Source organism: Felis catus, chromosome B1 (genome assembly GCF_018350175.1).
Source record: "Felis catus isolate Fca126 chromosome B1, F.catus_Fca126_mat1.0, whole genome shotgun sequence".
NCBI lineage: Eukaryota > Metazoa > Chordata > Mammalia > Carnivora > Felidae > Felis > Felis catus.
Window position 1 is genome coordinate 172,383,793 of NC_058371.1, and position 26,485 is coordinate 172,410,277.

The 26,485-nt window shown below is 37.4% G+C and overlaps 1 protein-coding gene across 3 annotated transcripts in view; it reads right to left on the minus strand.

Moving 5' to 3' along the window:
• WDR19 (WD repeat domain 19) overlaps positions 1-26,485 on the minus strand; it is a 113,948-nt gene that overhangs the window by 33,789 nt on the left and 53,674 nt on the right. For all 3 annotated transcript variants that reach the window (XM_006931161.4, XM_003985437.5, XM_019829627.3), the window contains exons 18-28: positions 24,392-24,551; positions 24,086-24,196; positions 21,494-21,603; positions 16,725-16,782; positions 14,022-14,162; positions 13,859-13,941; positions 13,324-13,407; positions 11,987-12,133; positions 11,547-11,671; positions 9,252-9,364; positions 6,911-6,979 (exon numbers count right to left, since the gene is read on the minus strand). In XM_006931161.4, coding sequence (XP_006931223.1) covers positions 6,911-6,979; positions 9,252-9,364; positions 11,547-11,671; positions 11,987-12,133; positions 13,324-13,407; positions 13,859-13,941; positions 14,022-14,162; positions 16,725-16,782; positions 21,494-21,603; positions 24,086-24,196; positions 24,392-24,551 — 1,201 coding nt within the window. The remainder of the gene's footprint in view (positions 1-6,910; positions 6,980-9,251; positions 9,365-11,546; positions 11,672-11,986; positions 12,134-13,323; positions 13,408-13,858; positions 13,942-14,021; positions 14,163-16,724; positions 16,783-21,493; positions 21,604-24,085; positions 24,197-24,391; positions 24,552-26,485) is intronic.

The window sequence follows — 26,485 nt, forward strand, 5'->3', positions numbered from 1 at the left end:
TCTGTGGTTCATGAAGAATAGATTGGGAACAAATTATGAGGCAACTGGGAGGCAAAGCAGCTAGAGAATAAAAGGATTTAAAACTGGACTTCAGGAAAATTCTCTGGTAGTGAAGTGCAGAATGCACTTGTCTGAATGAATGAAGTTATCCTAGTAATGGATAATAAACACAAATAGGTTGGTTTTATAGGCCACATGTCCCTGAACTTAGTAAAATTTATTATAATGAAATATATAGCACAACACCTAGAAGTAGCTATGGGAGGATTAAAGAATACTCATAAAAGGAGAAAAATTTGATAGCTGCAAGGGACATCTATACTTTTGTCTGATACCAATTCCTTTAACTTTTCTGAGAAATGCTCCTACTTTCATTTCAACCATGGTATACCATTGACACTTCCATGTCTCAGAGGACCCTATTCCCCCATGACAATAGAGGTGTAATGTCTAGGGGTTGGAATTTAACCTAATTTGCCCAAGCAGATTATTCCATCCTTGTGGCCACCAATTGTTTAATCTTGTAATGGACACCTGAACTAACCAATTCAGAGCCCTTCTGGACTTATGCATTTGGGGCCAGAATTCCAGTCCATCTTTAGCAGGAAGGGTGGGAAATGTATTCTTGAGAGTTGCTGGCAGCGTTGAGTCTGGCTTTCTGGAGGAAATACACCCCTTAGAAAATGTGGATATGCAGAGAAAATCAGGGAATGAAACTATTTTCATAATGAAATAAAACGGCCTTTTGTGGATGGCCAGAGAATAATTTTCATACTTTACTAATTTCACTGCAGCTTCAAATTCAGGTACTTTTAGAAAATACTAATTTTTATGCCATAATAAAAAATACCAATACTTTTACTGAAAAGGCTTAGAAATAGAATATTGCTAGCACCCAAATTATGGTCTCTAAAACAATTTCTCACTGAAAGGAACTAGACCTTCTTAGAGAAATGACTGATTCCAGGTCTGGGGCAAGAAATGGAATTTGGCCACAGCAATTAGGCAAGAAAAAAAAAAATAAAAGGCATCTAAATTGGAAAGGAAGAAGTTAAATTGTCACTATTTGGAGATGATATGTTACTATATATAGGAAACCCCAAGAAATCCACCAAAAAACTATTAGAACTGATAACTAAATATTGTAAGATACAAAATCAATATGCAAAAATGTGTTGCATTTCTGTACACTAATAGTGAAACATCAGAAAGAGAAATTAAGAAAACAATCCCATTTACAATTGCATCAAAAAGAATAAAATACCTAGCAGTAAATTTAACCAAGGAGGTGAAAGACTTGTGTACCAAAAACCATAAGACACTGATGAAAGACACTGAAGATGACACAGATAAACGGAAAGGTACTTTGTGCTCATGAATTAGAAGAATACTCTTAAAATGTCTCTATTACCCAAAGCACTATACAGACTCAAAGTAATACCTGTCAAAATTTCAATGGCATACTTCATAAAACTAGAACAAATAACTGTAAAATTTGTATGACGCTAGAAAAGATCCTGAATAGCCAAAGCAGTGTTGAGATAGAAGAACAAAGCTGCCTGCAGGTCTCATGCTCTCTGATTTCAAATTATACTACAAAACTACAGTAATCAAAACAGTATGGTATTGGTACAAAGACAGAGACACAGGTTAATGGAACACAGTAGACAGCCCAGAAGTAAATCCACATATATAGGGACAATTTATCTATGACAAAAGCAAAAACAATGAAGACAGGAGAGTCTTTAGTAAGTGGTATTGGAAAAACTGGAAAGCCACATTGAAAAGAATGAAACTAGACCACTTTTTAACTCCATACACAAAAAATTAAAATGTATTAAAGACTTGAATGTCAGACCTGAAGCCATAAAACTCTAGAAGAAAACATAGGAGGTAAGCTCCTTGACTTTGGTCTTAGTGATGTCTTTATGGATCTGACTCCAAAGGCAAAGTGAACAAAAACAAAAATAAACAAAATGGAATTACAAACAAACAAAATAAACAAATGGAATTACATCAAACTAAAAAGTTGCACAGCAAAGGAAACTGACATCAAAACAAAAAGGCAACCTACTGAAATGAGAGAAGATATGTGGAAACTATATACCCAATAAGGGGTTAACATCCAAAATATATTTTAAAAAATCTTCATATGGGGGCGCCTGGGTGACTCAGCTGTTTGAGCACCTGATTTTGGCTCAGGTCATGATCTCACAGTTCGTGGGTTTGAGCCCCGTATCAGGTACTGTACTGTGCTGACAGCTCAGAGCCTGGAGCCTGCTTCAGATTCGGTGTCTCCCTCTCTCTGCCCTTCCCCTGCTCACGCATGCTCTCTCTCTGTCTCAAATATAAATAAACATTTTTTAAAAAAGTTTAAAAATCCTCATACAACTCAACAACAAAACTAACCTGATTAAAAAATGGGCAGAGGATCTGAAAAGACATTTCTCCAAAGAAGGCATACAAATAGCCAACAGGCATTTGAAAAGATGCTGAACATCACTCATTATTAGGAAAATGCAAACTAAAACCACAATAAGATATCACATAACACCTGTAAGAATGGCTATTATCAAAAAGACAAGATAACAAATGTTGGAGAAGATGTGGAGAAAAGGGATCCCTTGTACACTGTTGGTAGGATTTAAAATTGATACAGCCCCTATGGAAAACAGTATGCAGATTCCTCAAAAAGTTAAGAATAGAACTACCATATGCCCTAGTCATTCCACTTCTTGGTATTTATCCAAAGAATATAAAAGCACTAACACCCCAAGATATATATGTGCCTTTATGTTCATTGCAGCATTTACAAGAGCCAAGATATGAAAACAAGTGTCCATTCATAGTATGAATGAATAAAGATGTGGAACACACACACACACGCACACACACACACACACACACACACACACACACACACACACAATGGAATACTACTCAGCCTTAAAAAAATAATGAAATCTTGCCAAATGTGACAACATGGATGGACCTTGAGGGTATTATGCTAAGTGAAATAAGTCAAAGACAGATGCTGTCTAATTTCATTCATATGTAGAATCTAAAACAAAATAAAAGCAAAACCAACTCACACAGAGAACAGACTAGTGTTTACCAGAGGGGAAGGAGGCTGGGGGATAAGTGAAGTGGTGAAGGGAGTCAACTATATGGTGATGGATGGTAACTAGGTTTATGATGGTGATCACCTTGTAGTATATACGGATTTTGAATTATAAAGCTGTACAACTGAAACTTATATAAAAAAAAGAAAAAAAAACTTATAAAAAAAAAAGAAATGGAGTCAATAATATCATGTACCTGAGGGCAAGGAATCTATCAAAGATTAATAGGATTGTGTCAAAATGCAATAATAGTTAGTGTAAAGACACATTTGGGCATAAAAAACATCGACTGGATGTAATGGATTGAAATCAAATATACTAAAAATCTATGAGTTCATAATGATAGTAAAAACAAAAGCATCTCTAGAGGTCACCTTTGGAGGATGGCAGGAAACCAACTCATTATTCTTTTTTTTCTTTTTCAAGAGAGAGAGAGCACAAATTGGGGGTAAGGGTAGAGAGAGAATATTAAGCAGGCTCCATGCCCAGTGTGGAGCCTGATGCAGGGGCCCAATCTGACGACCCTGAGATCATGATGTAAGCCAAAATTAAGAGTCAGATGCTCAACCAACTGAGCCACCCAGGTTCCCTGCAACTCATTAGTCTTAAAACTAGTAAGCAGAGGGGAAAAAAATCAAGTATTTACCCTATTTTTCCTTTATCTCACAGTAACAAAATAGTTGGTATGGAATAGAAGGAATGACAAATATGGCCATTTTGCAACCCCTGATAAAATAATGGATCCAGGTAATAAACATTAATGGGTGCTGAAATCATTAGGTGAAAGGTTGATGGGAAATGTCATAATGGAGGGATAAGGCTGACCATTCTAATATCTAATAATCAATCTTAACACCATAAAAACACATGACCAAAATGATGGGCTGTTATGGACTGAATATTTATGTTCCCCCAAAATTCATATGTTGAAGCCCTACATATTTGTATGTGAATACAAATGTGGTGATATTTGAATATGGGGCCTTTGGGAGTAATTAGGGTTAGATGAGGTCATGAGGGTAGGGACCTTATGATGGGATCAGTAGTGTTACAACAAAAGGAAGGGAGAGAGATCTCTCCTCACCTGAACGCACCCCATAAAGGCCACATGAGGATACAGCAAGAAGGTAGCCATCTACATGCCCAGAGGAGAGCTCTCACTGGAAACAAATTGGCTGGCCCCTTGATCTTAGCCTTCTCAGCCTCCAGAACTGTGAGAAATCAATTTCTGTTGTTTAAGCCACTTAGTCTGTGGTATGTTGTTACAGCAGCCTGAGCTTATTAAGACATGAGCCTACTGATGTCATGAAAGAGGACGAACTTAGCACCATCTAAAAACACCAAATCTATGTCTGATTAAGTATCTAGATTTAATTGCCAGCTAGTGGGAAATACAGGAGATGGGGAAATTTGAACTAGATGTTCAACAATGACAAGAAATGATTGTTGGTGAAACTGCAATGCTCACACATTGCTGTTTGTAATGTAAAATGGTTTAGCTGCTTTGGGAAACAGTTGGACAATTCCTCAAAATGTTAAACATAGAGCTAACATATGGCCTAGAAATTCCTAGATACACTCAAGAGAATATATACAATGTATATAACATTGCACACAAATGTTAACAGCATTATTCATAAAAGCTTGAAAGTAGAAACAAACCAAATGTGTATTAACTGTTGAATAAATACAGTGTGGTAGAGTCATACAACAGAATCTTTAGCCATAAAAAGGAATGAAGTATTAGTACATGCTACAGCACAGCTGAACGCTGAAAACCTTCTGAAAGAAAGATGCCAGACACAAAAGTCACATATTGTATGGATCCATTTATATGAAATGTCTAGAATAGGCAAATCCATAGCGACAGGAAGTAGATCATAATAAAGAATACATGTAATACAGTGTGGTATTGTTACAGGCAAGACAAATCAATGGAAGAGAATACAGAATCCAAAACTAGACTCACATATATTTGGTCATTTCATCTATGGCAAATGCTCTATGGTAATTCAGTGGGGGCAAAATGGTATTTTGATAAATGATGCTGGATCAACTGGATATCCGTTTGGGGGAAAAAAGATTCCTAATTCCTACCTCACACCATACACAAAAGTTAATTCAGGATGGGCATAGGACTAAATAAGAATGCTAAAACAATCAAATACCTAGAAGAAAACATAAGAGAAATAGCTTAATGACCATGCGATAGGAAAAGATTTCTTAAATAGGATTAAAAAACACTAACCATAAAAAAAAAAAAAGATTCATAAGTTGGACTTCATTAAAACCTAAGAATTTCTTTCCATCAAGACACTACTGAAGATGGAGCACCTGGGTGGCTCGGTCGGTTAAGCGTCCAACTCTTGATTTCAACTCAGGTCATGATCTCACAGTTTTGTGGGTCTGAGCCCCTGAGCATGGACCACATACAGCCTGCTTGACATTCTCTCTCTCCTTCTCTCTGCCTGTCCCCAGCTTGTGCTCCTTCTCTCTCAAAGTAAATAAACTTAAAAAAAAAAAAGACACTACTGAAGAATAAAAAGGCAAGCCACAGTTGGAGAGATCATATATATATATGTGTGTGTGTGTGTGTGTGTGTGTGTGTGTGTATATATGTATGTATGCATATATATATATATATATATATATATATATATATTATGGAAAGACTTGTATCTAGAAATTATAAAAAGTCCTACAAATCAGTAAGAGTAAGATGAGATGATACAATTAAAAATTAGAAAAAAGATTTAAATAGCAGAAAAGAGGATATCCAAAAGGCCAATATACGTATGAAAAGGTGCTCAATATCATTAGTCTTTAGAAAAATGAATTGAGACCATAATGAGATACCACTACACCTCTATCAGTAGTCATAACGACATAGATTGGTGTTAGTAAAGAGAGCGACTAAATTCTTTCATACTGCTGGTAGAGTGTAAATTGATACAACTATTGCCAAAATATGTGTATCTTATGACCTGACAATTCTACTCCTGGATATACACCCAATAAGGCAGAGTGTTATGTCCATCAAAAGATATGAACAACTTTGTGGCAACTTTACTCATAATATGCCTGAAGTGGAGACAACCCAAATGCCCATTAATGGAGTAATAGGTAAATAAATTGTGGTATAGTCATCAGGTGGAATACTACACAGCAACGAGTAAGAATGAACCATCACTGCATGTAGTAATACACATGCATTAATAGACTATATGTTGATTCGAAGGAACTGGACACAAAATAGTACATATGTACAATTCCATTTATATGAAATACATAGACAGATAAAACCAATCTATAAGGACAGAAGTCAGAATTGTGGTTACCGTTGGCTGTGGTTACCCTTGGCCAGTGACTATGAGACATCATAAAAGCCTCTGGGAGCTGGAAATGTTCTATATCTTGATCTCAGTAGGGGTTACGTCAGTGCAATATATGAGAAAAAGAGTTACATACTTAGGATTTGTGCACTTTACTATATGCAAGCTATACCTAAAAGAAAACCCAAAGGTTCTTTTCTTTTATAGATAGACTTTGTACCCATAAATGAAATGACATGATGTCTGTGATTTGCTTTAAAATAACACAAGGAAAGAGATGGGGGTACAGATAAAATAAGATTGCTCATATGCTGACAGCTGTTGAAGTCAGATGATGGGTACAAGTCACATGAGTTGGTTACAATATTTGGTCTACTTCTGTATGTTTGGAAATTTCTTCAAAATGTTTTTCAAAATATCAGCATTCTCAAAAGTCTTATTACAGAGCTCACTTACAGTTTCAATCGCCATTTCTATTGCTGCATTCTCTTCTGGGCTCGGACATTTCAGGAAATGTTTCAGTGCCTGAAATGAGAAATGTATAGCAATTAAAAACTTTCAGACTGCTTTCACACTGGGAAAAACAAAGTTTTCACACAAAGTAATTACAGTTTATGAAAGTGTCCACCTCTCAACCAGGTGTTAAGACCAGACTGTGTCTTAATATATACACCTAAAAGGCTGAGGGACACCTGGATGGCTCAGTCAGTTAAGTGCCGGATGCTTGATTTCGGCTCAGGTCACAATCTCATGGTTCGTGAGATCAAGCCCTACCTCAAGCTCTGTGCTGACAGCGTATTCTCTCTCTCTGCCCCTCCCACACTTGCTCTCCCTCTTTTTCTCCCTCTCTCTCTCAAAAATAAACTTAAAAAAAAAAAAACCAAAAAGGCTGAGAATTTTAAAAATGGAAGGATCCAGTTAACCCTCTGAAGAATTTAGTTCTGACTTCTGATGAGAGTGAAAAATAAGTCCTCTTTCATTATGAAGATATAATTATTTTCATTCATTTATTCGTTCCACAAATATTTATTGCCAACCTGCTACTATGTATAGGAGACTATGGAGCATACCAGGAAGGATATGACACAGCCCCTCCTGTTGTATTATACACAATCTAATTGGGGAGATCTGTGTAATGTGATATTTATAAGGAACCAATTATTTTATTTTTTTTTATTTATTTTTTTTAAATTTTTTTTTCAACGTTTATTTATTTTTGGGACAGAGAGAGACAGAGCATGAACGGGGGAGGGGCAGAGAGAGAGGGAGACACAGAATCGGAAACAGGCTCCAGGCTCCGAGCCATCAGCCCAGAGCCCGACGCGGGGCTCGAACTCACGGACTGCGAGATCGTGACCTGGCTGAAGTCGGATGCTTGACCGACTGCACCACCCAGGCGCCCCAGGAACCAATTATTTTAAATCATAATTGTCTACTTCCTAAACACTACACCTATGAAGAAATTTAAGGTTATAATAAAAGTTTAAGAGACAATGGGCAATATGACCATTTATTTTCATTGGTGCTCTAAGGAAGAAAAGTTGATCAAACAGAGGGGTGATCCGAAGGTACCATGAAGGAAAAAGGACCTGAAGATGAACAGGTCTGTGGTAGGTAGGAAAGAGGGCAGAGAGAGATCTAGAGGAGAACAGGAATGGGAAAAGGCTAGCAGGAATGTTTCTTTTTTTGTTGTTGTTTAATTTTTTAAAAATGTTTTTTTAATTTATTTTTGAGACAGAGAGAGACAGAGGATGAGTGGGGGAGGGGGAGAGACCAAGAGGGAGACACAGAATCTGAAGAAGGCTCCAGGCCCTGAGCTGTCGGCACAGAGCCTGATGTGGGGCTCGAACTCACGGAGTGTGAGATCATGACCTGAGCTGAAGTCGGACGCTTAACCGACTGAGCCACCCAGGCGCCCCATGGAATGTTTCTTAATGGAAACAGCTGGATGCCAGGTTGGGAAGTGCAGGAGCTGGTTGGTCAATCTGTGGGAATTTTCTTGAGTGCCAGCTAAGGAATCTGGACTTTAAGTGGCCAGAAACAGTAAATAGGTAGCCAGAAGGCTGAGTTCACACACAGACACGTTTCTTTGGCAGGTGAGGTATTCTACAAATATGTGGGCCATGTTTTAAAATTGGGAGACCTAGAATTCTATTTCTCATGAAAAGTCCTATGATCTAGCCCACAGGGGCCCAACTCCTGAAGGGCAACAATTTTCTGGAGGTAAGTAGAAAATGTTTCCCTCAGACCAAACAGGTGGCACCCGTAAGTCCCCAGTGAACACCCAATGAACACAATGAACACACAGCTTCACTGAGTTACACCCCTTGCTTGAACGCCATAACTCCTGCTTTAGGGGCCCTGTAGCAGTGAAAGTAAGTACTGTTTGGGGAATAAAATGAAGGATGAGTTATAGGAACAGAAACTAGAAAATAGGAATAATATTGTAATAATATAATAAGTGAAGTGACCCAGGTTTGGATTAAGTTGATGATAGTTAGAATGAAAAGGGACAATGTCAGAGATATTACAGGGGAAGAATGTGATTGGCTGTGGGAGAGAGAGAATGATTTAAAGTTAACTTTGATATTTCAGGTCTGGGTGTCTGAAAGCATTAATATAATTTTAAAATATTGCTGGGGCATCTGGCTGTCTGTCAGTAGAGCATACGACTCTTGATCTCGGACTCTTGAGTTGAGCCCCACATTGGGTATAGAGATTACTTAAAAAAAATAAAGAAAGAATCTTATTAGCATTCCTGTGGAGTCCAATGTATATTTTCTCAGGAAATACTAACTCGTGAATATTGGCCACACAGCAAGAAGAATTTTCCAGCCTGAAAATGTCTTTTTTCTCCTTCAAAATATAAGGCGATGCTTTGATAGTCTTCATTAGTAGTACCTTCAGAACCTGCAACAGAAGTTTACGGAGTAAAATATCTGAGCAAAATTTTATTGCTAACTTAAAAATAAGATCCAAATACAGGTGATCTAAAAATAGGTGATTAAAAAATTGTAACTGTAAATATCAGTGTTATTATCAGTGTTTGTTTTCATCACAAAACAGATCCACCATCATTCCCCCAAATACCAGCTCTGTTCCATTTTCTTTTCACCCTCAACAGGAATCAGGAGAGAAAATTACGAGCCTTCTGAGAATGTAGGCTATGGTCGGACATCACCCTTAGTGACTTTTATCATTCTTTAAGAGTCCCAATCTCATTTCCTAAAACAACAGGAACAACTATGACTACAAATCGCAATTGCATTCTGCCGAGAGTCTAAGAACAATCAGAAGTCAACCACAATACAAACGTAATCTATCCGCCTTTCTCAGCAAGGCCTGGTTTCGACAGACCGCATTTGCCAGACAAGGAAGGAAAATGATATTCAAGTGGCTGATAGATGCCATTTAAAGATAATTACTCTTTTTCTTTTATTACTGTTTTTCTTTTGGTTTGAAGCTTAAATATGTTAAGCACAGTGGAAGAAGGACCTCAACTCTGCAGGAGTTCCAACTCATTGTTTACATTTACCCATGGGTATTGGAGTCCTGTTACAATACCAAAGTGTCACAACAGCCCTGGGCCTCCAGCCCAAGGCAGACAGGGAGTTTGTAATAGAAGAGGGTAAAGAAAGGTGGACAAAAGTGTGTGCGTGCGTATGTGCCTGCGTGTGTGTGTGTGTGTGTGTGTGTGATGCAGGATAAGCCACATCCTTATGAAATGAGAAAAACTTAAGTGGGTTAGTGGTGTAGTGGTTTGTAATGTTAAGAAATGTTATCTGTCGAATTAAAAATTAATAACTCTAATATCGCTTGTATTTGTATTTCCTTTTTTCCTTTAGCTCCTTATTTTCTCCAATTATCTGAATGACTTTCTAAGATATGAGAAGATGATTTTACCTATTTTTGTTTCCTTGAAACTGAAATAAAAATTTTCTCATAAATCCTATCATCAATTCTTATGGTCATTTTGTAAATTTTAAAAAACAAAACACAAAAAGGCAAATACTTCAGGATTCCATTTATATGGCATACTATGAGTAGTCAAATTTATGTAGATTTGTAGAAAGTACCACAGTGGTTGCCAGGGGCGGTGGGGGGCGGGGAATGGGGACATACTGTGTAATGAGTACAGAGCTTTACTTCAGGACGATTCAAAGTTCTAGAGATGGATGGTGGTGACTGACGGCTGTATGACACTGTTAATATGACTGAACTGTACATTTGAAAATGGTTAAAATGGTAAACTTGTGCTATGCATATTGGGAAAATAAAACAAAATAAAATACCACCAAAAATAATGTTATGTATGGCCCATAAAATCAAAATCTGAAAATGATTTCAGTAGTTTCTAAGAAAATTGCAAATAAGGGAAGAAAACCTAAAAGCAGGTGTTCTCAGAATATAAAATCCTCTTTTGGACTTTCTTCTGAAAAACCACGTCTTGTGTATATCACTCTTCATCAAAGTAGAATCATATAATCTTAATTTTTAACTCAATTTAAAAACTTATGAAAGGGGCGCCTGGGTGGTGCAGTCGGTTAAGCGTCTGACTTCAGCCAGGTCACGATCTCGCGGTTCGTGAGTTCGAGCCCCGCGTCGGGCTCTGGGCTGATGGCTCAGAGCCTGGAGCCTGTTTCCGATTCTGTGTCTCCCTCTCTCTCTGCCCCTCCCCCGTTCATGCTCTGTCTCTCTCTGTCCCAAAAATAAATAAATGTTGAAAAAAAAAATTAAAAAAACAAAAAACAAAAAACTTATGAAACTATTTTTTCAAAAATTCCTCTGCATTTTTTATTACCTTCATTTTGGAACCTTGTTTTACCACTGGTTGGCAAACAGCAGAATTTGGGATATCTGGTTTAATAGTCACCCCAAAATCTTAATTTTTGAAAACGGCCTGATAATTCCATCTCACCTGTAAGATAGTAGGAATCTTGAAATCTAACACATCAATATGTATGCGTCTCTGTATAAATGGTGTGTGTGCATGTGCTTGTGGGCTATACCAAGCTGATAATTAGGTCCTAAGAGTCAAGTATTTCTAGGATACAAATCTGTAAGAGAAATTAGGGAAAACAATGGTATTTACCAATAATGTCTGCATAGATTTCCATTTTGTTGTGCTGCTGAGCCAGGGTGAAAGCTTCATTATTACATTTGGACATAACAAGAAACTGGATGGCAGACCCGTAGTCACCTAACTGTAGGAAAAACCTAAAACAAAGTATTTTAATCAGCTTGGCTCATTTAAAATAAGTTTGTCATTTACAAAATGAAATCTTTTTGCAACCATGAGAAACCGTTTTAAAAAATGCATTAGGCAAACTGCAGTTTTATACTATATGCTTGTATTTGAAAAACATTCTCTCCTACACTAACCACAACAAATAGACTTTGAATTTAAACACTTAGATCTAACAAAGAAAATTATAAAGAATAAATATTCCCTTTGAATTTATTTGATCAAGGTAAGTGGGGCTTTCTTTCCAGGCTAGTTTTTGGAAGTCCAAAAATGATGCATTCAGTTACCTGGCTACCATTTTGGCTCCATCCAGAGACTGGGTCTCTCTGACAATACTGACGGCCTTTTCAGGATTGTTGAGGTGATCCAGATAGATGCGGATTACACTGTTCCATTGTTTTGCATTCTCATAAGCCACAACGGCTTCTTTGTATCTATAAGAAATACTGAGTTCAGATAAGCTTCCTTAACACTGTCACATTTGGGGGGGGAAATGTCAATAAAGGAGGCAATTTTTTTATTGATGGCGGTTGCTTATTTTTCTTGTACTTCTTTATTCTTCATTAGGATGAATACAAGGAATCATCTCCCTAAAATGTGTTCTTTTTTAGAGGTTTGATAAACAGTAAAATATTAATATTGAATTGCATTTTTTCATCTGAACAATATATAATTTTTTACACTTTCCTTTTTTTTTGATTGGGAAGATTATAATAGTAATATAAGCTTATTTTAGAAAACAGAAAATAACAGAATATTTCAGTAAGAGTGATCTATAAAATCTTTGCGTGTCAACCTCTAGATGGAGCTCAAGACTTGTCTTCAGTCCGCATTAGCTTTCCAGCTCTTTCCATTTCAACAAGATATTTAGTGTGTATCTCTATTTCCTAAGGTTGCTTTTCTAAAAGTAGAGGGTACTGACCTTTAAAAGTCTTTTAATGTATTTTGCCAAATAACTTTCCAAAGGCTACGGAAATTATACAGAATGAGTCAGTCATGCGTAACAAGTGCATTTTGATAGTATGGTTATTAGTTTAAAATCTCACGATAGGAGAGGTCGAAATAACATACTGTTGCTTTAATTATTATTAGTGAGGTAGAGCTTTTTCATGTTTGTATGAGATACAATTTCATAATTGTGTTTCCTCCTCTGAGACTCCTTGTCTTTGAGTTTCTTCTATCCAGTTGCAGAAGGACAGAAGATATTATTTAGGATATTAACTATCCATTGTGATATCTTGACGCTGTTTTGCAGCTTAAACTGTGCAATCATCGGTGTGGAATTCGTATTTCTTCACTGTTCTTTTCCTTGGCATCTGTAAGTTATCCTTCTTAATAAAATGACCATCACTTTATTTTCATGCCATATTATATCAAAATATCACCTTTTAGTACTTAACTCTCAAATAAAAAGAGATAGTAGCCTATATTGAATACACAAAGGTTTACTTGAGGTATTTAAAATATGGGAAAAATGTAATAGTTTGGCACTTGAGGCCAGGCAAAGGGTAAAGATGTTTTCTTTCTCCACTCTGCCTTTCTTAGAAGTTGCAAAGATTGATGGTTAATTTATCAAACTTATATATTGCTTTAAACTTGCATGAATTTGAGAAACTGTACAAACCTTCCATCTGCTTCCTTAGCTTTGGCATACTGCAAGTGAATCTTTGGAGAAGAAACACGAGGCAGAAGCTCCCCAACTTTTGCCCTAGAATGTACATTTCAGAGAGTATCAGCACTATATTCACTTCCAAAGTCACTCTCCACAATCAAGTGTTAGTTTTTAGGATTCAAAAAAGTTATCATGATCTTTGAAATCTTGGCTCCTGTAGGTAAAAGCAGATGTAACTGCTTTTCCTTCTGATGCCACGCCCCTGCCCTCCCCCTCCAAGGGAAAATGAAGGTTCGTTCATTAACAGTTTGGGGGCAACAGGGCTCTTTTCCCTAGTAATTTGTCTGATCAGGGATTTCCGAACCAACAGGATATGTTGTTCTTTGGGAAACAAACTATTAATATGAACTCATCCAAGAAGAAAAAAGGAGATAGAGGGAAGACCTAGATAGGGAGAACAGGGTGTACAGATAAGGAAACAAGTGGGGAGACTTCCAGGACCCATTCATTTCCACACTTGCTCAGAACAAACTTAGCAAATGCTTACCAATTCTTACAGCGGATGTAAACAGATGCTGCTTTATCATAATAGAGACCTTTTTCATACAGTTGGGCTGCTTCTGAAAATTGCTAAAACAATATGAGATTATTAAAACACTGAATTTATTACGTATAAGTCCGCATGAATATTTAGGCATAGAAAAGGGTACCTTCATGTTCTCCAATATGGCTCCACAGTCTCTTTTAAGGACCCTGCTGGGATGCTTTAGGGCTTGGTTAACCCCTCGGCGTATGTCTCCCATTCTTATAGACATCTGGGCCACTCCAGCCAAACACACTTCATCATGTTCCTAGAATTATAAGGCAAACACATCAGACCCTAAGTTAAATTGATGTATTTCAGCCAAACAATTGATTTAAATCTAAAATGAGCCCAAAGGTTACTTTCACTAGTCTTTTCAGGAAAATCTCAACATTATGAAGTAACACTGAGTCCTTTTTTTTTTTTTTTTTTAAATCTTCTGTTACAAAGTTATATATTTTTCTTTAGAAGTTTGCACCTTTTATGCTTAACAACAAATTCTTACTACCTTGTCATAATGCTTTGTGTATCTCTGTATGTCTTCTTGATATAAAATTTTATATAAGAAGTAATATGCTGGATACACAGCATAAATGCTATGAACAAAATTAAGGAAAAAGCCATTTATCAAATGGAAGATTTCTCTACTAGACACGATTAAACATTAAAAACTTTCTGTAAAATTGTTTAATTCATTAAAGATAACTAAAGAACTTTTCAGGGAACTAATCTATGTAATAAAATATAATGTCCTATTGTATTTTATGTAAAGCAGCATGGCTGGTGGAACATTCTGTGATGATGGAAATCTTCTATATCTGCCTGGTCCAACACGGTGGCTAATAGTCATAAATGGCTACTGGGCACTTGAAATATGGCCAGCGTGACAAAGACACTGAATTTTAAATTTTATTTAATTTTCAATCATTTAAATAGCAATCTGTGGCTAGTGGTTACTATATTCAAATACACAGATAAAAAAAAAACAAAAACTTAAGGGGCACCTGGGTGGCTCAGTAGGTTAAGCGTACAACTTCAGCTCAGGTCATAATCTCGTGGTTCATGAATTCGAGCCCTACGCTGGGCTCTGTGCTGATAGCTCAGAGCCTGGAGCCTGTTTCAAATTCTGTGTCTCCCTCTCTCTCTGCCCCTCCCCTGCTCATGCTTTCTTTCTGTCTCAAAAATATATGGAACATAAAAACAATTTTTTAAAAACCTTAAAATGTATGTAGCCAAAGAAAGTATAAAAAACTCAAGAGTTATGCAAGGCAAAGGATATGATCAGGCAATTCATTAAAAAACATATAATTGGCCAATAAAAAAAACATGCTCAGCTTCACTAATAAACACACACAAAAGACCTTTGTTTTTGGCTCATAAAATTGATAGATGAGATAAAATGATTAACATTCAATGTTGTTGAAACTGTGGGGGAAAATGGACACTTTCTCAGATGACCTATAGCTATATGAATTGCTATAATTTCTGGAGAGCAACTTAGCAATATAAAAAATTAAAAGCATATATTTTATGACGTAGAAATCCCCTTATAAGAACAATATCCTTCATAAATACTATCTTAGGTAAAGATACATGTACACTAGGTAGAATATTCATTGCAGTATTTTGATAGTAAAAAACCAAAAACAATTATGATTCAATAAGGGAGTGGATATAAAGACCATGCTATATCTAAACAACAGACTATTAGAAGCTCTTAAAAGATTAACATAGATTCGAATGTATTGACTTGAAAGACCATGAAGAAAACAGAATGCTGTTTATCCCAGAACGGATTTCAGTTAATCTTTGCTGAAAGGAAATGATTTTTTTAAAGGATTAAAACAATTTTTTTTAGTTTATTTATTTATGAATGATAGAGATAGCACAAGTCGGGGAGGGGTAGAGAGAGAGGGAGACAGAATCCGAAGGAGGCTCCAGGCTCTGAGCTGTCAGCATGGAGCCTGACGCAGGGCTTGAACTCACGAACCATGAGATCATGACCTGAGCCAAAGTCAGCTCTTAACCGACTGAGCCACCCCAGGCACCCCTGTAAAACTGAATGATTTCATATTCAGTGAAAGTCCACATTACATTCGTATTTGTATGCTTACAAGAGATTCTGGGTGGAAATATATAAAACTGTTAACAGTGGTTACCACTGAGGTGTGTGGATAGAGGAGAGATTGGTAGACTCTCACTTGTCATGTTATACTGTGGTGATTTTTTAAATGGACTACAGTGAAACTGTATTAACTTCTGTAATAAAAATTCTAGCTATAAAATAGGAAATAAAAAGATTTTCAATCTTTACAAGACCTCACCTAAAAACATCAATTTTTATTGCAAAATTTAGCTTCTTGAGCTAAAACCCTGGGATGGGAGAATGGGCTGCAACAGTGCATAAAGTACATGATTTCCAGGATCATCATAAAAGATACAGCGTGAGAGATGAAATGGCAGAACAGACTTTTATGGACTGGGGGTACACTGTAGAGTAGTTATCGAAATTTTTTAAGAGTAAAAGGAAAAGCCTCATGAAAATCATAGTTAGCCTGTAAGTGGGAAAGGATAAAAATTTTACTCTGAACATTAACGAGAAGCTCATATTTAAGATACAAAGGAAAACAGATCTTTTTCATAGTGATAAAAAATATTGTCATCTTTAGATTTGAAGTGTTTTAAAATGATTTAACTATATCCTTGCAAAGTTGTTAATAAACTGAAAAAGAGCTCACCTACTAATAAATAAAATGCAATTTAGACCATGGCTTTTTAAATGAAACTAACAAACCTAAAGATAATTATACATATCTTTATTCAAGTTTACCTTATGATCACCCGTTATTCCTTTCTCATAATGAGCCAAAGCATTTACATAATCACCCCTGAAAAAAAATGAGTGAATTTTAATACATATTTAAGTATCTCATTTACATATACAAGATTTAAAAGAAATCTTTGTCACTGAGTTGCTTGGGCTCACATTAGATGGGATATACAACATATAAGCATTTTTTTTCAAGTGCAGTTCATTATTATTTTGCTGTTTTAGAAATAATTATAGGGGTGCCTGGGTGGCTCAGTCAGTTAAGTGTCCAACTTCGGCTCAGGTCATGACCTCACGGCTTGTGAGTTTGAGCCCCACATCCGTGCTGACAGCTTAGAGCCTGGAGCCTGCTTCGGATCCTGTGTCTCCCTTGCTCTCTGCCCCTCCCCCACTCGTGCTCTGTCTCTGTCTCTCTCTCTCTAAAATAAACATTACAAAAAAATTTTAAAGAAATAAAAATAATTATAAAGCTCGATTATGTTAGATTGTAAGATACTTATTACTTTGTAGTATTTTAAGCATTTTGGGGAGGGACATTAAATTTTATGGGCCACTTTTACAGGCATCTTTTGTTTTTAAAAAAAATTACATACAGTGTTATATTAGTTTCAGGTGTACAATGATTCAACAATTCTATACATTCCTCAGTGTTCATCCTGATAAGTGTACTCTTTTTATTTTTTTTTTTAATTTTTATTTGAGAGAGAGACAGAACATGCATGCAAGCGGGGGAGAGGCGCAGAGGGAGAGAATCTTAAGCGGGTTCCATGCTCAGCCTGTGGAGCCCGACCTGGGGCTCAATCTCATGATTCTGGGATCATAACCTGAGCCAAAATCAAGTGTCGGACATTCAACTGACTGAGCCACCCAGGCATCCACAATAAGTGTACTCTTAATCCTCTTTACCTGTCTCCCACCTACCTTCTCTCTGGCAACCACCGGTTTGTTCTCTATTTTTAAGATTATGTTTTTTGGTCTTTTTTTTCATTTGTTTTGTTTCTGAAATTCCACAAATGAGTAAAATCACATAGTGTTTGTCTTTCTCTGACTTACTTCACTTAGCATTATACCTTCTAGATTTATCCATGATACTGCAAATGACAAGACTGCATTCTTTTTTATGGCCAAGTAATATCCCACTGTGTATATATACCACATCTTCCTTATCCATTCATCTATCAATGGACACTTGGGTTGCGTCCATATTTTGGCCACAGTACATAATGCTACAGTAAATGTAGGGTTGTAGATATCTTTGTGAATTTGTGTTTTCAGTTTTGAGGGGATAAATACCCAGTAGTGGGATTACTGGATCATATGGTAATCTATTTTTTTTTTTCTTCCAAGATTTTTTTTGAGTTAGTTAACATATAGTATAGAATTGGTTTCAAGAGTAGAATTTAGTGATTCATAACATACAACACCCAGTGCTCATCACAAGTGCCCTCTTTAACACCCATCTAGCCCATCTCCTGCCCATCTCTCCTCCAGCAACCCTCAGTTTGTTCTCCCTAGTTAAGAGTCTCTTATGGTTTGCCTCCCTTTTTGTTTTTATCTTATTTTTCCTTCCCTTCCCCTATGTTCATCTGTTTTGTTTCTTAAATTCCACATGAGTGAAATCTCATGGTGTTTGTCTTTCTCTGACTTATTTTACTTAGCATAATACATTTTAGCTCCATCTATCTACATTGCAAATGGCAAGATTTCATTCTTTTTGATGGCTGATTGTATACGTAAACCACATCTTCTTTATCTGTTCATCAGTCGATGGACATCTGGGCTCTTTCCATAATTTGGCTACTGTTAATAGTGCTGCTATAAACACTGGGGTACATGTGCCCCTTCAAATCAGTATTTTTGTATCTTTTGGATAAATACCTAGTAGTGAAATTGCTGGGTCATAGGGTAGTTCTATTTTTAATTTTTTGAGGACCCTCCATGCTGTTTTCCAGAGTGGCTGCACCAGTTTGCATTTCTACCAACGGTATAAGAGGATTCCTTTTTCTCCACATCCTCACCAACACTTGTTTCTTGTGCTTTTGATTTTAGCCATTCTGACAGGTGTGAGATGATATCTGATTGTGGTTTTGATTTGCATTTTTCTGATGATGAGTAATGTTGAGTATCTTTTCATGTGTTTGTTGGCCATCTGTATGTCTTCTCTGAAAAAATATCTATTCATGTCTCCTGCCCATTTTTTAACTGGATTATTTGTGTTTTTTCGGTGTTGAGTTATAGAAGTTCTTTATATATTTTGGATATCAACCCTGTATCAGATATGTCATTTGCAAATATCCTCTCCCATTCCATAGGTTGTCTTTTAGTTTTGTTGATGGTTTCCTTCACTCTGCAAAGGCTTTTTATTTTTGGTGTAGACCCAATAGTTTAATTTTGCTTTTGTTTTCCTTGTCAAAGGAGACATACCTAGAAAAATGTTCCTATGGCTCATGTCAAAGAGATTACTCTTTATGGGATACTTTAAAAAAAATTTAATTCCAGTATATAACATACAGTGTTACATTTGTTTCAGATAGTGATTCACCAATTCTATATATAACTCGGTGCTCATCAGATAAGTGTATTCTTAATCCCTTTCAACTATTTCACCCATGCCCCCATCCACCTCCCCTCTGGTAATCATCTATTTGTTCTCTATAATTAAGAGTCTGTTTTTTGTTTGTCTCTTTTTTTTCCCATTTGTTTCTTAAATTCCACATATGAATGAAATCATATGGTATTTTTCTCTGACTTATTTCACTTAGCACTATACTAACTCCAATCATGTTGTTGTAAATGGCAAGATTTCATTCTTTTGTATGGCTGAATAATATTCTTTTGTATATATATGCCACATCTTCCTTATCCATTCATCTATCGGTGGACCTTGGGTTGCTTCCGTATCTTAGCTACTGTAAATAATGCTGCAATAAACATAGGGGTACATATCTTCTCAAATTAGTGTTTTCATATTCTTTGGGTAAATACCCAGAAGTGGAATTGCTGGATCATAGGGTATTCCTATTTTTAACTTTTTGAGGAAACTCGATACCGTTTTGCACAGTGGCTGTACCAGTTTGCATTCCCATCAACAATGCACGAAGGTTCTTTTTTCTCTACATCCTTGCCAACACTCGTTTGGTTTTAGCCATTCTGACAAGTGTGAGATGACTGTGGCTTTGATTTGCATTTCCCTGATGATGTCTGACACTGAGCACCTTTTCATGTATGTGTCTGTTGGCCATCTGTATGTCTTCTTTGGAGAAATGTCTGTTCATGTCTTCTGAATAGACTGCTTTTGATTATCGCCTTTAGGGCATTAATGACAATCATGTGACCGTAAAAATGAATATTTTCCAAAGGCCCAATATTTATAAGTAGAATATGTATTGAAAGGATCAGGGTAGAAATTAAGGAACATGCTTCAGATTATAGTACTGAGGGCCCTGGTTCTTACTGAGATAAAAAGTATTACACATAATATAAATAATAATACTCCCATAACTGATGCTAACATGGGTCTGCATATCCAGAAGACCTATTTATTATCTTGTTTTTATTATTTGGGAGAGAATGAATCAGTGATGTTTGGCTAAAACTCACTTGGAGATCCATCTTCCTCTGAGAAAACATCGCCTCCAGAATAAATCAATCAGCTCTAAAAATGGCATTATTTGAGTTCTGCCTGAGCTTTACCATATCAGTTTAGGCAGGTCATCCAACTCTCTAGGCCTCACCCAGTTCACCCAGTTTCCTCACATGTTAGTGCACCAGGGATTTTTTGGAAGACAAACTGTTCTGCTGATTGAGAACATTGTTCTGGACAGCCCAGGTTGTGTGGTCAGCAATGTTTCTAAGTGGAAATTTCTTTTTGTATTTTATTTTATTTTATTTTATTTTTATTTATTTTATTTTTTACTTTTTTCCTTTCTTTCCTTTTTTTTTAAAATATAATTTATTGTCAAATTGGTTCCCATACAACACCCAGTGCTCATTCTAAGTGGAAATTTCTAATATTTGGATCCCATTATGTCAACACAGCTAGGATGTTTCTTGACAACAGGGGTAACAATTTCTTCATCAGAAGCCTCAGGTTTTCTTTGGGCAAGCCCAGTTAGGCGATGCTAAGTTGAAATTTTGAACACTTTATTTATTTATTAAAAAAATTTTTTTTTATGTTTACTTTTGAAGGAAAGAGAGACAGAGTGTGAGGCGGGGGAGGGGCAGAGAGAGAGGGAGACACAGAATCTGAAGCAGGCCCAGGCTCTGAGCTGTCAGCAGAGAGCGTGACGTGGAGCTTAAACTCACAAGCAGTGAGATCATGACCTGAGCCGAAGTTGGATGCTCAACTGACTGAGCCACCCAGGTGCCCCAATTCTGATATTTTTCCACACGACCTGAAATTACACTGCAAATCCTTGAAGTGTTCAAAGAGGTCAAGATCATGAACATAGGCTATGAAAAGCAGTACACCACCTTGATGCTATGTATAACTGTTTTGGCCAAATGTGATTCAAAACAATATTTAGACTCTAAGTGTAGAAAAGGCTTAGACCCAAACTTAAATTTTGATCCTGAAAATGAAAGTGGATATGGCCTGGACAAGACTCCGTTAGAAAAAACATTTTTTGGAAGTACAATTAATACAGCTTCCCTCCTGTCCCCATTAGCAATTATTAAATCAGTGGAGGGCCTTCTAATTAGTGGCAGTTTGGAATTGAAGATATTCAGTAGCTAGCTACTGACTCAAAAACGTAAAGATAAGGACTTACGTGAATTCAAGCTGAATAGCATATTCTTTTGATATAAATGGTATCTGGTCTGGGGCTAACCGCTTGGCCAGTTGCAGGGCACTGTCCCAATGCTGTAAATCTCTTCTCATCTATTGGGAAGAGAAAGACATTAATTTCAAATGAACACATTATTATGCACAGTCACCATACAATGCTAGTTTTACTAGAAGTGATTGGAAAAGCTTTTTGTTTAAAAAGTGGAACTTGATCTTGGTAAGGATAATGTATTATTATAGCATACGGCCTCAGTGGGAGTGATAGAGCTCCCAAGGGGGTAATAATTGGTTTTGGGGAGCAAAAACATCTTACTATTACGATGGTGTGTGGTCCTCCAAAATTCAGTCTTCCCTAACAAAATACTACTCTTTAGTATTTAATTTTTATCAATTGGGAAAAATTAAATAAAAATTAACCCAATCAAGATTAATTTTCTAGTTAGAGGGGAGATAATTTAAAAAATGAGAAATACTTTACTATAGGAATTGATGTTATTTTCTGAGAAAATCTGAAGCTATTTCACAACATGAATAATAGCAAACATAAATATAAAATGTGAACCTGTCTTTCCTCCTGGCTCCTGTGATCTTTTATCTGCATCTGGCACATAATTCCAAACATAAACTAATTATTAAAGAATCTTTTAGAGTTTACTCCTCACTTTATTCACATTTTGTAAGGAATGAATAATAGCTAACATTTTTCAAGTGCTTTCTTTGCCAGGTGCTAGTTGAGGGCATTAACTTATTTACTTTTCCTTAGCAAGCCTTTTGCAAGGAACTTTTATTGTACTTATTTTAGAAATCCAGAAACTGAGGCAAAGAGAGGCTAGTTTAGCAAGTTATACTGCTAGTACCTGGCAGAGCTGGGCAGTAGGGCGGTGCCTCTGACCTCTTACCCAGCTAACTCCTCAGCCTTCGAAGTGAGGTTAAAGGGACGACAGGTTAATCACCCCTCTCCACTGGGAAGTCAGTCATCACTTCAAATCCTTTACAAATCCCGTAGCACACAACAAGAGTCCACAACTAAATGCAGAAGGGCTAAGGTGACATTTTTGCCCTCATATCACAACTATATTCCTTTTTTCTTTAATATGAAATTTATTGTCAATTTGGTTTCCATACAACACCCAGTACTCATCCCAACAGGTGCCCTCCTCAGTACCCCTCACCCACCCTTCCCTCCCTCCCACCCCCATCAACCCTCAGACTGCTCTCAGTTTTTAAGAGTCTCTTATGGTTTGGCTCCCTCCCTCTCTCACTTTTTCTTCCCCTCCCCCATGGTCTTCTGTTAAGTTTCTTAGGATCCACATAAGAGTGAACTATATTCCTACTTCAGTGCCTATCAGTCCAAATTTTGAAATTTTCTCAGGGTGTCCCCTATTATCACAAATGATATTGTAAAATTATCTAACATTTTTAAATTTAGTTCACTTAAAATTATGAAAATTTTCTGTAGAACAATTTGAAAAAGTGAAGTTGTAAAACTAACTAACAGCAAGTGCGTTTTCAAAACCCCTCCTCTAAGTAGTTATGGAAATGCTGGTGTGAGGTAGGATAACGTTAACAATGACAACAGCTACCACTTTGTGTCCTTACTATTGGTCAGGCACTGTTCCAGAGATTTAGTCTCATTTTGAAATCTTTACAGTAACCCTACAGGCTAGATACTGTGACCCCTAATTTTAAAAAATGGGACCTAGGGCACAGAAAGATTAAATAACTTGTAGAACATTACACAGAGCTGGGATTTGAACACAGACACATCTGACCCTAGAGTTCATGTTCTAACAGCAACTCTATTTTTTATCTTATCTTATCTTATCTTATCTTATCTTATCTTATCTTATCTTATCGAGAGCACCAGCATGGAGAGAGGCAGAAAGGAAGGGAGAGTATATATCCAGCAGTCTCCAAGCTCAGTGCGGAAGCCAACATGGGGCTCCATCCCGTGACCCTGGGATCATGACCTGAGCTGAACTCAAGAGCCCAATAATTGCTATTCCATTTAACCACTTCTTCCTTGTGTTGAGCCAGGTCCTTCCCTCTGTCCTAGTCCTTCCCCTGCAATGTTCACCTCTGGGAAACTAATGGTGGTATACTAGTCCTCAGTGTACCTCTTGACACACGAGAGAATCTCATACAGCAAGTAAAAGATACATGTACCTCAGTTTCCCCACTTGGGAAATAGAGAAGGTAACTAACCGCTGGGATTGTTGGGAGGGTTAAAGGAGTAAAAATATGTCAAGTGCTTAGAAAAGTGCCTGGCACCATGTGAGCTCTAGATACATGGTGACTGTTTTCATTTGTGTACATTTTTATAAATTTAATAATCTGTTCTCTTTGGACACAGACTTTAAATTATTTGGTAATGTTAAAATAACATGCCTTTTATGGCTCCACAGAACACAGAATGAAAGTAGTTTTGAAATTAATGAATACTTAGGGGTTCTTAAAGCCGAAATGTCTAAATTCTAGGAAGGAGAAGGTGTGTGGTGTCTGGTGCTGAGAAATTTTAACTACACAAAAGGGGATCCCCTTTGCGTGTTCTTCCCATCCTTATGTGCCACCATACCTCCAGGGCAGCAATGGGACAGCTGGATGCCAGGTACAGGTCCTGGGCCAGGTTGAAATCATTAGTAAACATGGCCAGATGTCCTGCCAGAAGATTGTAGTCTTCTATTCCCTACAAATAAAAGCAGTTTTAATGAGAACAAATACAGAATTTCTTTTTTTTTAAAAGCCTTTGCTTAGTAGGAAGTGGTCACGGTCTGTCGACTAACTTGCTGATGAGTTAGGTATGATTACCTTCAGAAACTTAAAATGACTGAATAAATACCACTTAAGTACTAACTAATAATTCTCATGAGATGCCGTTTACCTTTATCTGTTCCAAGGACATCACTATGCCAACATTTCTGATTGTCCGATAGACGCGGATTGCGAACTCCACTTCCATGTGATGGAGACAAGCTCCGGCCAGCTCATTCCAGGCAGCGTGATCATTCAGAATCTTGCATATTTCCCAAGCATCAGAAAACCTAGCATTTGAGCACAGGATTTAATCAGGGAGCTCTACTCGTCCCCTAACTGGCAATGCTCAGGGTATATATAATATAATGTCACATCTCAGATAAATTTGCAAACCATTTCTTCATCTGTCATCATCATTTCCAAGTTATCAAAAACTACATAAACTTGTCTTCCTTTATTATACAGATAAATGCTTGTTCTTGAACTTCTTTTACTAATCTGACTCTATGCTGTGTAACCACCCTCCCTCATTAGCAACTAACTCTTTTCGTTTGTTTATTTTTGGGTTTACCTCACACAGAGATGAAAATTATCTCTCTTCTCACGTGAGACTAATAACAGTACTCTCTCTACTCCTACATATTTGGAAGTTTACAACAGAGGCCAGCAAACTATGGCCTACAGTCAGCTGTCTGCTGCTGTGACCCAAGTCTGAGTGCAACAAGGCCGCTCGGTCCATTTTTTATGGATTGTCTTGGCTGCTCTTGTGCTACAACGGCTGACTTGAGTAGATGTGACAGAGATCCCATGGCTTTTAAAGCCTGAAATGTTTACCATTTGGCCCATAACAAGAAAGGTTGCTGACTTCTGGTCAAAACATGACCATAAATGCCAGTTGAACTTTTTGTGGGACCCCTGCATTAATGAATATATCTATCCATCCATCTGTTCACCCATGCATTTTCCCAGCCAACACACGTTTACTGAGCACCTGTTCTGTGCCAGAAACTGAGCTTGGAACCAAGATACAAAGATCAAGCCCACAGTCACTGTCTTTTAGGCCGTCATAATTGGGGAAGGTGGAAGAGACAGGTAAGTCAACAGACGACTCTGACACAGTATGACACAGGTCATTGAGGGCTTGTGATATGTGAATCTGTGCTAAATGCTTTGCCTAAACTCTCTCACTAGATTACTCTAACAGCCCTCTCCACTAAGGAATATTATTATTTCTTCTTTACAGATGAGGAAAAGTGAAGCTCAGAAACCTCACAAGACTAGCCTGTCACACAGCAATGGGGGTAGGGGGGAAATACTCTAAACGACTGTGTATACTGCCCTGCGGCAATCCACCAGAAAGGCCCCCAACCAGCCTGCCAGAGGTTACGGGGCTGCAGGGAACGCATCCTGGAGCAGGAGAGGGCTCTGTTGAATGTGGAGAATAAGGAGTTCCTGCATACAGACATAGAAGGGTGTTCCAGGAAGAGAAAGCTGTATGTGCCAAGGCAAAGAATCATGAAAAACATCAGATTCAAGCAGCTGGCAGAACAGAGAGTGGAAGAATGGGGACAGCTAAGGCTGGCATTAAATCATCAAGTGTCCGGTACGTCATGCTGAGGTCCCTGAGGAGTAGGGATTTCTTCCTCAAGGCAATGGGAAGGATCTCCAGCAGGAGAGTGAGAGCATCAGATTCAGATTTTCAAAAGTGTGTGGGGAATAGAGGAGACTGTCATGAGGCTATCAAAGAGAGAGAGGTCAAGAAGTGGTGACATCATATATTATTCCAAGTGAGGGTGCGAGTTAGTGGGAGAGTATGGGGGTGGGGGAGAAAAGGGTCTGGTGTATGCGTGTATGCAGGTGTAGGTGTGTGTGTTGGGACAGGTGCACACGTGATAAGGACTGGGGGAAAAGAAGAGGCCGGGCAAGATGAGTTGTTTTAAACAGAGAAAGTTTGAGGAGCTTGTGGACTCCCAAAAACACAACTGGTAGGCAGTGGGAAATACAGGTTTAAGCAAAAGATGCACATTTTGGAGTCAGCCTCTTATGAATGTTGTTGAAGCCATGTAAGTAGAGGAGATTCATTCAGGAAAAATGATTAGAGAAGAGGGAGATCCTGGGACACTGAGGAACAGCAACATTTAAGAGATGGTCAGAACCACAAAAGAAGACTCAAAAAAGCCCTAAGAGGTAACAGGAAAAATCAGATTTAAAAAAAAAAAAT